This window comes from Tetrahymena thermophila (assembly GCF_000189635.1).
Source record: "Tetrahymena thermophila SB210 genomic scaffold scf_8254385, whole genome shotgun sequence".
Classification (NCBI taxonomy): Eukaryota; Ciliophora; class Oligohymenophorea; order Hymenostomatida; family Tetrahymenidae; genus Tetrahymena; species Tetrahymena thermophila.
This window is the reverse complement of record NW_002476169.1, coordinates 193,286-209,986: the sequence shown is the minus strand read 5'-3', so window position 1 is coordinate 209,986 and position 16,701 is coordinate 193,286. Positions and strand designations below refer to the sequence as shown.

Below are 16,701 nucleotides of genomic sequence, written 5' to 3'. Positions count from 1 at the left end.
TAAAATTTAATGTTAAGAAATAAAATTCAGATGGAATATCCATAAAAGATAGGAAAATGATAGCATCTTAATAAATAAGATCATACTAGTTTTTTATAGAAATAATAACTATTTTTTCAATTGTTTATAGTGAAGATAATAGTCAATCATTTATTTAATTTTTATTTTTTCTCAGACTCTTTGAAGTTAAATAAATAAATCAATATATCAAAGATATTATTCTATTTGATAGAAGTTAACTTGTATTTATCTTTGACCTTATTAGCATCGCATGTTTATTGTTAATATATACTCACATCTCTACTTGTATATTTTATTATATAGGAGCTTAAATGATTGAATAAGACAGCTGGATTAAGAATGTAAACTTAGAATTTGAGCAGAGCAAAAATACTTTATATATCTACAGTTTTTATTTTTCTTGGACTACTCTTCTAACTATAGGATATGGTGATATTATTCCTGTCTCTAATTCTGAAAAGATTTATGTTATATTTAATACGCTATTCAACTTATTTATCTAATTTTAAATTTTTCTATTTTTGATCAAGTATGCCTTGAATCAGTTCACTGAAAATAAAGACTATTAGTAATATTTCAATTTTTTATATATTAACTAAAAAAAATATGATTAAATTAAATAAATACTTGAATAGTTTAATTAATAATCTTTAATTTTATAAATAAAGGAGAACTAAAATGGTTGTCAAATCTTATTTAAAAAAGAATAAGATATCTTAGTAGCTTCAATAAAATATTTTAAAATAATTAAAAGTATAAAATGAAAATTATAAGTACTTTTAAGGAGAGAAGATAACTAGATAGTTTAATAATAAAATATAAGCAAAACTAAACAGTGAAATATACTTGCAATACTTTCTAAAAAATCAAATTTTAAACAAATTATTTACTAAGGAGCTTTTAACATAGCTTTCTTGCAAAATGAAAGAAGTTTTGTAATGTTTATTTTTTATTTTTTATTTTATTCATGTAATTAATTTATTACTAGATTATTACCTGATTAAGTTATTCAAAAAAACGGAGAACTTACTAATAGATTGCATCTAATTTAAAAAGGATAAATAAAATCAGTTTTTGAGTCAACATAAGACTTTGAAATAGATATTTATGAAGTAATAAATTCTAGATTTCAAAAACAATAAAATAATGTAAGCAATTTTTTATAAATTAAAGGAAGGTTCAATCATAGGGCTAACAGAGTTTTTACAATAAAAACCGTCAAAGGTTACTTTAAAAAGCTCAAATTTTGTTATATTATCTTACATTGAAAAAGAAGATTTTTTGATGCTGCTGAGATAGTTTTAAGAAGATTTCGTAATGATTTATCAAAAATTAATTTTAAGGAATAAAATTGAATATTGTATTATCAAATAGGAACAATACCAAATGATTTTCGAATAAAGTAACGAAAAGTACCAATTTTCATTTTTGTAAAAGCTTCAAACTTGCTAATGCTGTAATAGTCTGTAGCATTAAACGAGTGAATGTCCCCTAATAACAATTAATTATTCTAGTGACTATATTATAAGAAGACATAATTTTGTAAAGAGTTAAAATAGAAATCAATATTTGAAATAAAGAAAAAAAAGAGTAAATAATTAGGAAATTTTTATTTAATTATAAGTTTATTTTAAATTATAAATCTAAACAGTACTAAACGCTGTTAAAACTCTAGCAAACTAAAAAAGTAGCTAAATAAAAAAGAATGGATTTAATATTAAATGAATAATAAGAAGATAAAGCAATATTAGACATATATGAAGATGTAAAAAATGTAATTGAGTGGAGTGATAAATAATTTTTGTAAAGGATACCAGCTTTCAAGATTTTTTAAAATTAAGTTTTAATTGATTATGAAAACGGTGACGAAATTGAGGACGAAGAATTTGATGATAAGACTCATATAAATGTATAAAAATCTTCAATACTAAGTCCAGATGTAAAAACAACTAAAACTCACAAAACAAATAAAACACTACATACAAACAAAACTAATAAGACAAATAGATCGAATGTTTCTCAATAAAATTAAGAATCCTTTACATCAGTTGATAAGCAATCTTTTTTTAATTAGACTGATAACGAGTAACCTCCATCGATTGTCGAAAACATGAAAAAGTAGTAGAAAAGTAATTTCTACAACTAATTATTTGAAATTTTAAATTTGTTATTTATTAAAAGTTTCTAAAGATTCTAGATTATATATGGCATAGAATAGAAACTCATTTAAAGAAAGTAGAGACAACCAAAGAAGGTAATAAATAAATATCTCATTCGTTTTTTCTATATTAAAAAATTAAATCAAAAATTGTTTTATAAGAAAACTTGTCTAAAAATATCTACCGAATTTAATTTTAACAAGTATAACTTTTATTTAAATTAACTAAAAGCAATAAGAAATATATTTTTAAATAATACCAAACATACTATGTGTACTTTCAATAATAATTACTTGCTATCATATTTATAAAATCTAAAACAGCAAAATTGATAATTTTCATTTATTTATTCTAAATTTTTTTACAAATATACACTTATTTCATGAATAGTAAAAAAAATAATAAAAATAAATTTTAAACAGAATATCCGAGGTTTTAGCAGAAGATTACCAGTAAAGCTAGAAAAGCATTATGCATAGATCTGTTAATGAATCTATTCCTATGTCTTCTACTATTCTTTAAAGCTTTTTTAGATTAGGAAGTAGTTAAAAAGATATCTAAGTTTATTAGCCTTAATCTAGTAAAAATTTAGTTTTTAATAAGTAAAATTCTTTATCCAGTTCTTAAGTCATGATGTTATAAGGAGGAAGAGCTATTAGAAAATCTGATAATTCAGGAATAATTGATAGTACTCAATTAATTTCAATGAAAAACAAACATGAAATAGAAAAAAGGAATAGTCTATTAATTTAGTACAACACAAATGCTTATGAAAGTAAAGTTTATCCTTCTAATAAAAAGATAGTAGTATAAGAATAGTAAAATATATGTAATTACTAAAATAACATGAATACTTTCGAGAATGAATTTGATAGCTTTAAAGAATTTAGGATATTCTACCCTGAACATAACCTTTCTAGAGTTATTCATAATCTTAATATAAAAAAGGTTGATTGAAAAATGAAAGTAATCTAGAATAAAATTTACTCAAATAGAGTTTATTTGTTCGTTTAATAATTTAAGAAATTTATATTCATTTTTTCATTTTGTGATTTTAATTTTTAAAAATAATATTTTTTTTAAATGAACAAACAATTTTTTTTATAAAATTTTGTTTAAATAATAGAGAGTAAAGTATAAAAATATTAATAAATATGCAATTAATTATATTAAATATTAAATCATAGCTTTTTTAATTTTTATTGCATTTTTTACCAAAATTCAACAACATTTTGTTGTTAAAATGTTATAAAATTAAAATGCATGTAGCATTCCATTTTTTTTTATTTTAATTTTTGATATCGTCAATCAAATTATTCATTATAATCAAAATTCTCTGCTAATGCTTATCTATTTTTTTCAATTTGGCTGATTTTTTCTTTTCTTTTTATATTAACTTTATCAATAATGAAAATATTTGTATTTAAATTTACTTATCAAGAGCTTTATTTATTTAATAAACAAATAATTGTAAAAATATTTAAACTTTCCTTTAAAATATTTACATTCAATAATTTCAAAAATATTTCTTCCTTAATCTATTTCTAAATATTGTTCTACCATATAATTTTATTGTTTTGAACTGAACGATTATCCTAAAATATTTTATTAAATTCAGTATTAAGTTTATGAAATTTTAGTTCTAATCAAATTTACCTGATTCTTTATTTTTAGAAAGTAAATTTTTCTTTTCTCTTTAATCTGAAATATTTTCTACCTGTGAAGAAATATCATTATTATATTTAAATAATTAGTTTACCTAACTATTCTAATTAGAATATTGTAAATCTTAATTTTTAATCACTGAATATTCTTCTTCATTTTAATTCACAAGAAAATGTATTTATGATTAATGAAAACTTAATTTCTAACAACTATTGGAAGTCTATAAAGTTAAATTGCTTAGACAATTATTCATTTCTTATTATTTTGACTCCTCATCTTATATTTCTATTTCTAATGTGGCAGCATCATAATTGTCACATGTTTTTACTTATTCATTATTTATAGAACTAGAATTTTTACAAACAGATCGATTTTTAGTGCTACACCCTGTAAAATTTTTTATAAACTTGTTTTTTTATTCTTGATTTTGCTAATAGATATTTAAGAAGATTATAAATAATTAAAAAAATTATTTTAAAATTTACAATTTATGATGTTTAAACATATTCTTATTAATTCAATTGTAAAGGATTTTATTCACTTAAATATACACTACTAAATCTATCTGCTTATGCTTAGTCATTAAAATTCATTTTTTTCAATACATAAATAAATATTATTAAAAAATTAATTATAATTATTTAGGCTCTAATCTCCTTTTTAATATTAGAATATTAATATTCTAATAATGATATGAGGTATATAAAATATCAAGTTAATTATAATCTTTAATTTAGAATAAATTCTGTTCTATTTAATTAATTTCTGACAATACAAATATATGATCAATTAATTTTTTTTAATATATTTATTTCAGTTTAGATAGTTTTTCATAAATTCTCTAAGTACTCAACTTCAACTTTGAAATGTTTCTTGTCATGAAGTTTAAAAAACTCATCTACAATATGGGCATCTTCTTTTTTTATTCCAAATCCTATTTCAGGCTTTCTGTATATTTTTTCAATCATTTCTCCCTTAGTGTTAAAAACTCTATCTCTTGTTACCTTTATTATTTTAAATTATTATAGGATTACCCTAAAACTAAAAATATAATATTTAACCTTAATAATTAGCTTAGGATCATATGATAACTTTTTCAACAACTAGAAGCTAGCATCTGTATTTGCAGATTAGATTAAATTTTTAACTGTTTCATACTCGATTTCTGCTTCCTTCATATTTTCGTTTTTCTAGGGCTCGCTTTTAGTTACAGAATTAGCATTTAAGAGTTCATCAATTTTAGTACTAAGATCAACGCTCTTTGACTCACCATTGTAGTTTATAGCTCCAAATTTATCAACAATGCAAATATGAGGCATTTACTAGTATTTAGAATATGAATAAGTTTATTATTAAAATTTTATTGTAATTTACCTAGATTCTATAATGCATGAACTCGCTTCTAAATCTTAAATCTTATTTGAAAAAGTAAAATTCCATAAAGCTCCATCCATTTTCATTATACAATTAAAGTGTTTTTTCATTTTGAGGTTCCAAGCAAGCAGCAACAAATTTAACTTTATCACCCCATTTTTCTTTATTTTCTTCATATAATTTTTTGTACTAATTAACTTTTTCAATGCATGGCTAAAATCTTTTTTTTTTTTTAAATAAATAAGTATCACAATTTATTTAAAAATAAAAATTTATTTTTTTTTCTATTCTATTCAGCAATTCCTTTAATAATATTTAAATTTTATATTTATTTACTTGAATAAGAAGAAGTCTATGATATAAACTACACCTTATTAATGAGCTAACTCACAAGCTACTTCTTATTGGTTTAATTTATACATCTCAGGCATAGATAAAAATTTTGTGCCTTTTAAAGAAATTTAAGGTCCACTAGCTAATAGCTTTTTCACAATATCAAAGTTTTTCTTTTATTAGAAAAGCATGTCTCCATAAAATCTAAATCTAGCTCTAACTTTTTACAAGCTGTCAGCAGTTATATCTCCTGGGGCCATCTCTCCATATTATCCTAGTTCCTCTCCTTTTTATTTAATAATTTGCTTATTTTTGCCCATCATCAAAACTAAATCCCTTCTTAAGCTAAACCTAAAACAAGTGATATTTAACTCATTCAATATGTTGCCTATTTAAAATTAATAATATTATTTTTAAACTTGTATTTCAATCAAAATATACTTAAATCTTTCATATGAGTAAGTACAACACCTTTAGAATCAGTAACATTTTATATTCCAACTAAAAATCTTTCCTTTCCATATTTGCTCTTTAAAAACTCAAGTAACTCCCTTGTTTAATTTTCTTCTCTTTTGTCAATAATAAAATCTATGATAGGCTTGTAGTATTCCTTAGTTATAGCTCCATTTTTGAATAACTTCTCCTTGAGCATAATTATACCAAATCTACCTTTAAAATCAGGATACTTCTCAGTAATAAGAGTAAGGAATTCTGTTTTAAGGAATTCACGAACTTCAGAGTATTATTATTTAGTGATAAGGGATCTTTTGTTAAATTCTTCTTCCTATTTTTTCTTGTTTGCTAAATAAGAATCTTTGCATTCTTAATCTGTCATTTTTAAAAGTTCATTTATTTTTTCTTCTAAATTAATCTTTCCTGGATGACCTGTATATGAAACTCTTCCAGTCTTATCAACTAAGATAATAAAAGGAATCCCTTAAACTTCAAAAAGCTTTATCAAATCATGCTCCTTATCCCAACCTTTTAGCTATTTAAAAGTTTTAACATTGTCAAGTAGTTTTTTATTTAGTGCCAAAATTATTTTACCTTACAATGCTACATTTTTTTCCACTATTTCTCTAAAACTCTTTGGATTACTACTTCTTTTTTTTCATCAACGCTAACAGCAACAATTCTAACCTATTAATTTATATTATTTTAAAAAATATGAATAAGATGAGTTAATAAACCTTATCCTTCCATGCTGCTTCATTCTTTAGTAAAATAGATGCACTATTTTACATTGAGTTTTAGCATGGTCCACACCAAGTAGCCCATAAATCAATTAAAAGAACTTCTCCAGGTTAATGTGCAAGTTCAACATTTTCTTAGTTGGTAAAAACATCCAAAAGTCCTGTGAATTTAGGTAAATGCTCTCCAACACCAGCCTTAAATTTAATTCCAAAATCTTTTAGGTAAGTTTCATCTGCATTCTGCATGTTCTTAGAAATTTTTTCTAATTCTTGCTTATATTCTAAGTTTCCATTACAAACTAATTATCTAATTTCTTCATATGACCAAACAGATTACAGTCTCTTTGTGATTACACAGCTCTTTTTTGCAATTAACTCAGCTTAATCTTGCACATTTGAAGCAATTAACTAATTTTTAACTTTTTCAAAGGATTCTTTGAAAATCTTCTGCTAATCTTATAATGTTAAGTTTTCCATTTTTCTATAATTCTATCCTTTTTTGCTTAAAAAGTAAAGATTTTGAAATTCAGCGAATATCTTTTTATTAATTTAAATATTTTTTAACAATTTTAAAGTATCCAATTAATTCATATAGACATAAAGGTATATTTTATATTTTTTTAAAAAGCTCATCAAGAAATATATATATGACAATGCATTTTTATTGATAAAAATAAGCTTTTTTATTAATATAGAAAAAAAAGGCGAATAACTCTCATATCAATGAAGTTAGCTTCATATAAATTATAAAGGGATAACCTATTTTTATTTAATATTTATATATTCTGAATTTATAAAAATGTAATGGATTACATAATTTCTTCTACTTTTTTTATATTAATTTATTTATTTTAAAGGATATAACTTTAATTATTATTTATCATAAAAAAATATCTACTATTTTGCTTAAATTTATGCAACCACAAAATAAATTATGTTCATATCAAAAATAAGGAATAAAACATTTTTTTTATTTTATGAGTCTTATGTGGTTTTAAAACTATATATAAATATATGTTGTTTATTGATTGTAACTAATCACAAAAATTAAAAAATTATCTTAGATTTTAAATTTGCAATTAACCTTTTAAGCACTAATTTTAATTACTAAACTTAATATGATAATAAAAAATGCTAAAAAAAGTGAACCTTGGGAGGTTGAAACTTTTTGGGAATGGATCCCATCTGAAAAAAGAAAATTGTAAGCCAATTAAGATTGCTTGGATCAAAAAATATTACCATATGAGAAGATCTATACTAAAAACCAATCTAAATCAAAAGAAAGGGATAATTATAATGAATTTGAAAATAATTTAAAATAAACATTAAATGTTCAACAATGGAATCCAAACTCGATTAACTCTAAAGATAGGCCTTTATCCGCAAAGCTTAACAGTAGTATATAAACTGGAAAAAAGACTTTGCAAAATAACTTCATGAATGAAACTTCAAAAAATATATTTTCTGATCCAAAATAACAGCTAAATAAGGATGAAATTAAGCCACTAAATAATAAATAAAAGAAAAAAATAGAAGAAGAGCTAAGAAAATATGATGAATTTAGAAAATATTAGACAGAATAAGAAGCAAAAGATAGAAATAAAAATTTACTTTTTTTTAATGCAAGATTTCCTCACATCAAAATTGGCGAATACTATAAAGTAAGCAATGGATGGGAAAAAATACCTTTGATAGAAGAATTACCACAATCACCTTAAAAAGGTAGAATTCCAGATGATTTACTGGGCTAAGCTCATATTGAAGGATAAAAGATTAAATAGAAAATTGTGTTTTATAAAGAAGATAAAAACGAAGGAATATCCTCTATTTAAGATAATGAAGATATTAAAGCAATCTAAAATGAAATTTTAGCTCTACAAGAACCTGTAAAAAATTAAAACAATGCAGAAAAAAATCAAAAAAGCACAGGGAACAGCATATTTACAAATAAAAAATTATAAGAGCAAAGAGAATCTGTAAAGATTTAATAGGAAATCAATAAACTATTAGCCAAGAATAGTAAATAGATATAACCGAAGACTGGTAAAGAGGTTCGCTTATATTTTAAATAGATCTCTTCTTAAGAATATTAAATGTAACTAATTTATTATTATTATAAAGGCATTTGGAGTTCATAGAAAAAGAGAAATAAATTCTTTTTTAGATATGAGAAAGATGATGAAAGTTTCTTCTAAAGTAGATAATATGTTTAATAAAGTGAATAAATAACTTTCTTAATTTTTAGTAAATAAAATATTATTTTTTTATTAAAGATTAAAAAAGGTTATCCTCAAATTTTGGAATTTGCAGATGAGCACATGGACGAAATGAATGAAATAAGAGAAAAATTATAAAATAGAAGCTTGGATCTATCCTTAGAAAGATAATTAGATGAAATGGAGTATGATTAAGGGAAGCTATACGATGAATAACATAAAAACGAATAAAAAGGGAATGAAAATGATAATAATTAAGAAGAATAGAATCTTTAAGAAGACCGTTTTTAAGAAGGCTCATAGAATTAACAAGAAATCGAATAGGATTAGCAAGAAAATTAGCAAAATTCAATGGATGACTTATAAAATTTTAATGATGAAAAAGGAGATTAAAGTCTCCAAGAAGATAATTAAAACCAAGAAAATGACTTGTTTGGTATGGAAGAAATTCAATTAGGAGATTAAGCTGCAGCAAGTCCAAAACCAAAAATTCAAAAATAACAATAAGTTAAAATGACAACTTTTTTGACATAAGAAAAAGTTGAAAAAGTTAATTCAAAAGTGTCTAAAGTTAAAGATACTTAACTAAAATCATAGAGAGCTCAAGTAGATTTTTCATCTTTAATAAAAAAAAATTATAAAATATATATATAATTATATAGTTTATGGAAAGCCTTATGAATGAGATTGATTTAGGTGATGATGAACTGTTTGAAGAATTTGATAGTTAAGCTAAAAAATATTAAGAGGAATATGAAGAAAAAGATGATAACAACTTATATGATTCTTTGGAAATAAAGCCAATCAAAAAAGCATAAAAAAGCAAATAGGGTTAAATCTAAGAAATAGGTGTTTAATTTTAGAATAACAAATTAATCGAAAGACTTGAAAATGCTGATGAAGATAGTTAAGATAATCAAAATTAAAATTCATAAAATATTTTAAAAGATTTAGAAAAATAAGAATAAGAAAATAGTTAAGGAGAAGAAAACGGACAAGTGGAAAAATAATCAGAAAGTAAATTAGAAAAATAGTAAGGAAGTATTAGAAGTAAAACTAAATCCTAAGCATAGAGTGAAACTTTTGATGTAGGAGAAGATAAAAAGTAGCTATGGTAAAAAGAAGTACTGTTAGGTAATCATAGAGCTTATTTGGATGATAATTAGAAATTTGATCCTGAAAAATTTGTAAAGGATGTTGATGAGGAAACAAGAGATAAATGCAGAGATAAAGTGAAAGAAGACATTAAAAAATTGGAAGATAAAACAAAAAGGAAAATCGACATGTAATTAAATAAACTCTATTTTATTTGTAAGCTGTTGTATTTATTTTTAATAATTAGAATTAAAGGAGGAAGTGTATAAAAAAGATCATTAATGCTTAAAGAAAAATCAGAAAAATTAAACAAAATTAATTCAAGATTTTAGAAGTCTTTGTAGTAAATAAAAGATACTATGGATTAGTCTAAGAAAGGTAAATAAATATATTACTTAATTCATATATATAGAAATATTATTTTTTTTTTACTTAAAATAATTTGTATAGACTCTGCTGTAATAGATAAGAAGCCTTCATCAAAGCAGCTATTAGAATAGGCTGCCACAAAAATACTAAAAGAAACTTAAAAAAATACTGAAAGCCATAAGAGATTAAAAATTGATAATGCAACATAAAACGAAATCAAAAAACATGAATTTAAATTTTATTAAAAAGAGAAAGTAAATGATGAAGAGCCCCATCCTTGGTTATGAAATCTCTAAAAGGGATAAATAGTTTTATATAAATAAGACAAAAATATGCATAAAGAATACATAATATAAAGCATATAATTTTTATTTTTTTCTGTTATGCTTTTATTTGCTTTAAAAATAAGTTAAGTTATTTTTAATAAATATATTATTAAGGGAATAAATAAATGGAGTGCGGTATATGGGGAAAATCACTTATTAACAACAATTTTCATTTGCTTTGAATATATATATTTTAGGTTTTTTTGAGTGTTTTTATATGTAATCTATATGAAGTCTGAACTTGATCAGATGAATAATTAATTACGATTAAATCTGTCTGCATTTTAAAAGAAAAAATAAATACTATTAAAATATTGAATTAACATTCAAAATATAAAAAGAATAAATTTTGTATGTACTTTTATTTTTAATAATATATGAGATGAAATGAAATGAATAACTCATTTGAATATTTATAATATTAATTAGTAGAAGATAACAAAAATTTAATTTATATTTATTTTTGATATTAATATCGAAAAGGTAGGAATAATTCAAATAAATTATAAATTTATAAATTAGTATTATTAATGGATACTGACAGATTAGATACAGAGATTCCTCTTACTGCTAATAATAAAAATTAAGAAGATGAGCTGGATCTGAGAGAAGGGGTTTAAGAAATTTTCTCTGTTGATCATAAATACCAAAAATAGGGTAGTTAAAAGACTTCTACCAATAAAGAATCATAAGAATAGCTGGGATCACATGAATAAACGAGTTCAAAATCTAAATAAAGCAAAAAATAAAATTATATAGATACTTCAATTAAAAATATAGGATTAGAATATGGAGATAAACAAAAGATTTAAAAACTAGATTCAATATCAAACTAATCCTCTAAATAAGATCACTAACAAGAAGCTTCTATGTTTAATATATTTATGAAAGGAAATTTTAAAGATCATGAAAACCATAAAAATAATTAGGATTAAATTAATGAAAATAAACAGGAACCAATTTTTAAAAATAAATATAATAATGAAGATTTTAGATTAATTGATTTAGACTAAATATAAAATGAAGATTTAACTACTGGAAGTCCTTAATTTTAGATGAAAAACATGAATTTTGAAAATGATGAAACAAAAAACGAAAACGATGAACCCTCTGAATTTGATATTCAGCAATTCAAAATTTAGGTGCAAAAAAATTAGGGCAATAACAATATAGACTAATAATCTCAATTTAATGAAAGTGAGTTTCTTGAGTATGATGGCATAGAAATAAAGAAAATAGAAATTCCTAAAAAAACACTTTAGAAGAGCGGGATAGCTAGATATATAGAAAACTCTTTATTTAACAAAGGCTCTAACAGAGAAAGCCTTTAAGAAGATAAATTTTAAGACAAAAATAGTACTACAAAATCAGTCTAATAGTAATATTTCTACTTTTATTTAATTTGCAACAAAAAAATTTAATAAATATTAAAATTATTTAGAAAAACAAGTCTAGTGAATGCAGAGAAATGTAAATAGGTGGAGTATATAATAAAAGAGCCTGTAAAGACCTAAGCTATTCAAAATTCAAAATAATAACTTTTCTAAGATTAGAAAACTAGCTATTAGCATAATATTTTAAATATGAAGAATGATATTAAGGGTAAAAATTTAATGTAAATAAAATTAAACCTTCTTAAAGAAGAGAGTAATGAAGACAATATATCGAATAACATTAGAAAGAGTAGTTTAAGTGAAGAAAACTAGAAAAATAAATTTATAAAGTATAAGAAAATAAAATTAGTTAGAAAAATGATAAAAATATTTGAAAAATACAATATAATCAAAAGATTTGTTAATGTCCCTGCTTACTACTTTAGATTCTTAGGGGATAAGGCCAGTTTTTTTAAATAAAAAAATGATGATCAAAATATCATTGAAAAGTTAAAAAAAAAGATAGTCAAGTTTTAAAGCTTTGATTAGGAGCAAGAAGAGAAAATAAGCAGGCTTATATTGTTTTAAGATAGTAAATTGGTTATATTATTCAAATTCCTAATTATATTATCTGCAATATTGCAATGTTTTTATATCTCAATACAAGTAGCTTTCACTCAAAGTTTATAACCAGAATAAAAATTTGATACTATATTTACCTTGATTCCTAGCATACTATTCTTAATAGATATTTACATTAATTTTAACTTGGCTTTTTACTTAAATGGTAAATTGGTTGTAGATAGACGCTAAATAGCTTTGAACTATTTTTTTGGATATTACTGGTTTGATTTTATAGCTCTTGCTCTTTAAATTTCACTAGATAAAAGTATCCCTACATTGATTTATCGTTTGTACCAAATTAAATTTGAGCTTGAAAGATTGCTTTCTTCTTTTTAAATTTAAGTAAAATATTACTATTCTTATAGAGTTATAAGGCTCGTTATGGAGTTAATTTTGAGCTCACATATTCTGGCTTGTGTTTTCATTTTAGCAGCAGCATATTCGCCATCAGATGATAATTGGATATATTCAAACAATCTTTAAAATTAGCCTAATAAAATCATCTATCTAAATTCTCTGTATTACATAGTAGTTACTGTAGCCACAATTGGATATGGAGATATTCACCCTGTTTCTAGTACAGAAAAAATGTTTTTAATTTTTATAGCCTTTATAACAACAGGTCTATTCGCATATAACGTTTCAACAATCAGCTCTATTGTTAATGATATCGTTAGAAAGAAGTTATAAACAAAGTAAACTAAAAAATAATATTAAAATATTCATTTTAAGCAATTTTTTTTTATTAGGAGACAGATTTTAGGTCTTACTTAGTACATGACTGAGCGTAATATTAGCAGATAAGTTTAAAATTAAATACTTGAACAATTATACTACAACATGAAAACTGAAAAAAGCTCCTCTACTATAATAGATAAATGCCTTTAAGTAAATTTATTTTCTATCTAAAATAATTTTTAATTATTTTGAATGTAAAAAGCATGTCTCTGAGAATTTAAAAGGGTCTTTGTTTAATGAATATTTTGGAAATATTTTAGATACAAATAAATACTTTAAAAGAAAGTTTTCAAAGCAATTTTTAAAAAGTATCATACCTAAATTCAAGGAAGAAGTATATTCGCCTGGTGAAACACTATTTGCTTAAGGTGATACATAATAGAAGCTTATCTACTTAAGAAAAGGAGAAGTTGTTCTTTACTTAACGCAGTGCGATCCTGTTCCTATTGTTTAAGAATATAAGGTAAAAAATATTTAGCTCTTCTATTTGTTTTTGTTTTAAAATTTTTTAATTTAAAATTAATTATTAGGAAAATAATTGGATTGGATATGAAGATTTTTTTACTGGAGCACCTAAAAATTGTAATGCTAAATGTAAAGACTTTGTAAATATTGTTTACATAACTAGGAGTGACTTTTTAGAAGTAATTTCATCATTTCCAAAAGACAAAGAGAAATTTTGTATGATTAAAGATAAAATTCTTTTTTCAAATATTCCAATAAAATAATCCTGTAACATTTGTCATTCAATCTTTCATCAAATTCATTCTTGCCCTTATGTCCAGTAAATATTTTATTTTTTATAATAAATTTAAATGTATAAAAAAATAAATTCTTAAATTTCTAATAAAACAAAAAATTTAAATTATTAATTTTTAAAATATTGATATTAATTAAACAACTATTGCTATTTGCTCTCACTTTTTAATCTATAAAATATAATTAAATTTTTTAATAAATAAAAGCTATGGCAAAAAAAAAGAGTATGTTATTAGTAAAAGTATTTACTAGCTTATAAGCAAAAGAGAACCTTATGAAAAAAGAAGAAATTATAAGTAAAACTCTTTATTTAAAAACGAAGAAGTAAGATATCAATTAAAAAACATTCGTATGTAATTACTTATTATGGCTAATGGAATAAATACCTAAGAATTTTAAGCAAAAATTAATGAGTAAGATAGTATTTTAGAAAATTGTAATTTAAGTTTAGCAAATTATTTAGAAAATAACAAATTAACAGAATTGATAAACAATTAAAGCAAAAAAAATGCTAATAAAAGTTAAATTTCTAATATCGCTGATGCATCTGGTACAAAAGGAGAACAATAAGAATGCCCTCTTGAATGTGTAGAAGAAACTGAACAGCTACCAGAATGCTTTACGAAATTCAAAGTTTAAAAAAATTAAAGTTAAATGAATTAAAAAAGTGATGAATCAGACTAAATTTGTCCTGAAGAAATAGTATCTCCTGTTTCAATTCGAAAGACTAATAATTCTTTTAAAATAGATGCTAGTATAGATTAAAAAGGTCCTCAATAAATTTAAACTGAAACGTCAATTATGTAAAATTAAAGTGAAGTAAGAACATTAGGTAACGAAAAAGAGAAGCAATAGATGTAAGTTAGTAGTAAAAAGAGAATATTCTATTAAATTTCATTAAATAATGAGCATAAAGAAAAGAAATAAGAACAAGAAAAATAAATAGAAGAAGAAATAAATTCATACAAGTAAATTAAAAAATAAAAAAAGAAACAATTAATTTATTTTGATAAAAATAAAAATCCATACAAAATACTACCATCATAACTAGAATCAGATAAAGAATTTTTTTAGAAGTATAATACAATAAGATGGCAAGATAACGAAATTTATGTTAGTGATAATGAAGAAGATATCATTCCTTCTTATTCATCGTTTACTTAGATTGACTAAGATATAGAAGGGAATTAAAGCATAGGTGCTAATTTGAGTATTTAAACAAGTGCATTTAAAAATAAAATATACGGATAGCAACTTTAATATTCTGATGGCTAAGGATATAATTTAAATATAATAAACGAAGAAATAAACTAAGAGGACTTAGGAGATTTAGAAACAAGTATATTGCCTTTCGGCTTAGTAAAATAGAGACCCAATCAATCATAATTGTTAAATTAGATATTACAAAAAGTTGATAATATAAAAGCCTAATAAGAGTAGCTAAGAAAAGAATAGCAAATGAAAGATTAACATATTGAATCAAAGATTAGGAATACTATTTAACGTACATTAACATTCTCGTTAAAAAACATAGCTAATGTTGCAGATGATAATTAACAAAGTGAATCATCTGCTAAATTTTTGGATATTATGAGTTTTGGTTAAAGAAAGACAGATGAAATTGAGGAAGTTAATGAAGTAGAAAAAATTATTAAAAAAATCCCTCGTATTTAGTCAGAAATACAGTAGCCAAATATGTAGCAAAGTAATTTAATTAAATTTAAGGATAACTAAAATAACTAAATCCTTTAGTCTTCCTAAGTAAATGTGGAAATGAAAAACACGTTAAAGTAAGATATGGCATAAATTGTATAAAATGTAATGTAGAATAGTAAATAAATATCATTTACAAGCAACTAGTAAAAGTAATTTGATTAAAAAGAAATAAATAATAAGTTATTAGATATTTAATATCAAAATAAGTAAGCAATGCAAATCTATTAAGAAAAAAAATTAAAAGAGAAATTTGAATTATAATTCTTTTTGGCTTTTGAAAGATAAAATAATTGGAAAACTTATTTTCCCACTTAGAATCTAAGTTACATAACATAAAAAATAATTTGTAAATAAAAAATATTAGAAAATTCTCAAATTCTATACAAAAATATGAATCAAAAAAAAAGTAAATTTAGGAGATTATCTGAGCTTGTCTAGCAAAACAAAGATAAAAAAGCTAGTGAAAAATCTAGCTTAAAGATAAAATTACAAGTACCTCAACCCTAAAAATATAAAAAATGAAATTATTCTTATTATTTATTTACTGGTTGTTTATTAGCATTAGTATTTATTGATAAATTATTTTGACTTATCATTTTAAAACTTTATTGTTATTTTAATTATTTTTTACTTAAATTATATATTCATTTTGAAAGCTGATATTTAAAGATGTCGCCTCATCTCTTTTGGATGTTTTACTTAAATTTTAAAGCAAATAAAATTGATATACAAAAATTTTG

At 22.7% G+C, this 16,701-nt stretch overlaps 4 protein-coding genes across 4 annotated transcripts; 3 read left to right on the top strand and 1 right to left on the bottom strand. All coding sequences in view use genetic code 6, as the record gives it.

Annotated features, from left to right (window-relative positions):
• Positions 1–1,594: 1,594 nt before the first annotated feature.
• On the top strand, positions 1,595–3,137 carry TTHERM_00532390 (hypothetical protein; the record flags this gene model as incomplete). Its single annotated transcript, XM_001024362.2, has 3 exons — positions 1,595–2,150; positions 2,203–2,275; positions 2,603–3,137. Exons 1-3 carry the CDS (start codon positions 1,727–1,729, stop codon positions 3,135–3,137), a joined length of 1,032 nt encoding a protein of 343 aa, XP_001024362.1. The 5' UTR covers positions 1,595–1,726.
• A 1,538-nt stretch (positions 3,138–4,675) lies between these two features.
• On the bottom strand, positions 4,676–7,222 carry TTHERM_00532370 (thioredoxin domain protein; the record flags this gene model as incomplete). Its single annotated transcript, XM_001024360.1, has 7 exons — positions 4,676–4,849; positions 4,907–5,167; positions 5,220–5,439; positions 5,556–5,940; positions 5,994–6,540; positions 6,600–6,692; positions 6,743–7,222. The coding sequence occupies 7 exons, from the start codon at positions 7,220–7,222 to the stop codon at positions 4,676–4,678; spliced, it is 2,160 nt and encodes a 719-aa protein (XP_001024360.1).
• Positions 7,223–7,863: 641 nt separating this feature from the next.
• Positions 7,864–10,712, top strand: TTHERM_00532360 (hypothetical protein; the record flags this gene model as incomplete). Its single annotated transcript, XM_001024359.1, has 6 exons — positions 7,864–8,796; positions 8,867–8,962; positions 9,019–9,567; positions 9,624–10,246; positions 10,304–10,434; positions 10,507–10,712. 6 exons carry the CDS (start codon positions 7,864–7,866, stop codon positions 10,710–10,712), a joined length of 2,538 nt encoding a protein of 845 aa, XP_001024359.1.
• Positions 10,713–11,281: 569 nt separating this feature from the next.
• On the top strand, positions 11,282–16,483 carry TTHERM_00532350 (cyclic nucleotide-binding domain protein; the record flags this gene model as incomplete). Its single annotated transcript, XM_001024358.2, has 7 exons — positions 11,282–12,129; positions 12,193–12,716; positions 12,792–13,443; positions 13,498–13,636; positions 13,689–13,949; positions 14,017–14,270; positions 14,452–16,483. The coding sequence occupies 7 exons, from the start codon at positions 11,282–11,284 to the stop codon at positions 16,481–16,483; spliced, it is 4,710 nt and encodes a 1,569-aa protein (XP_001024358.2).
• Positions 16,484–16,701: the final 218 nt, after the last annotated feature.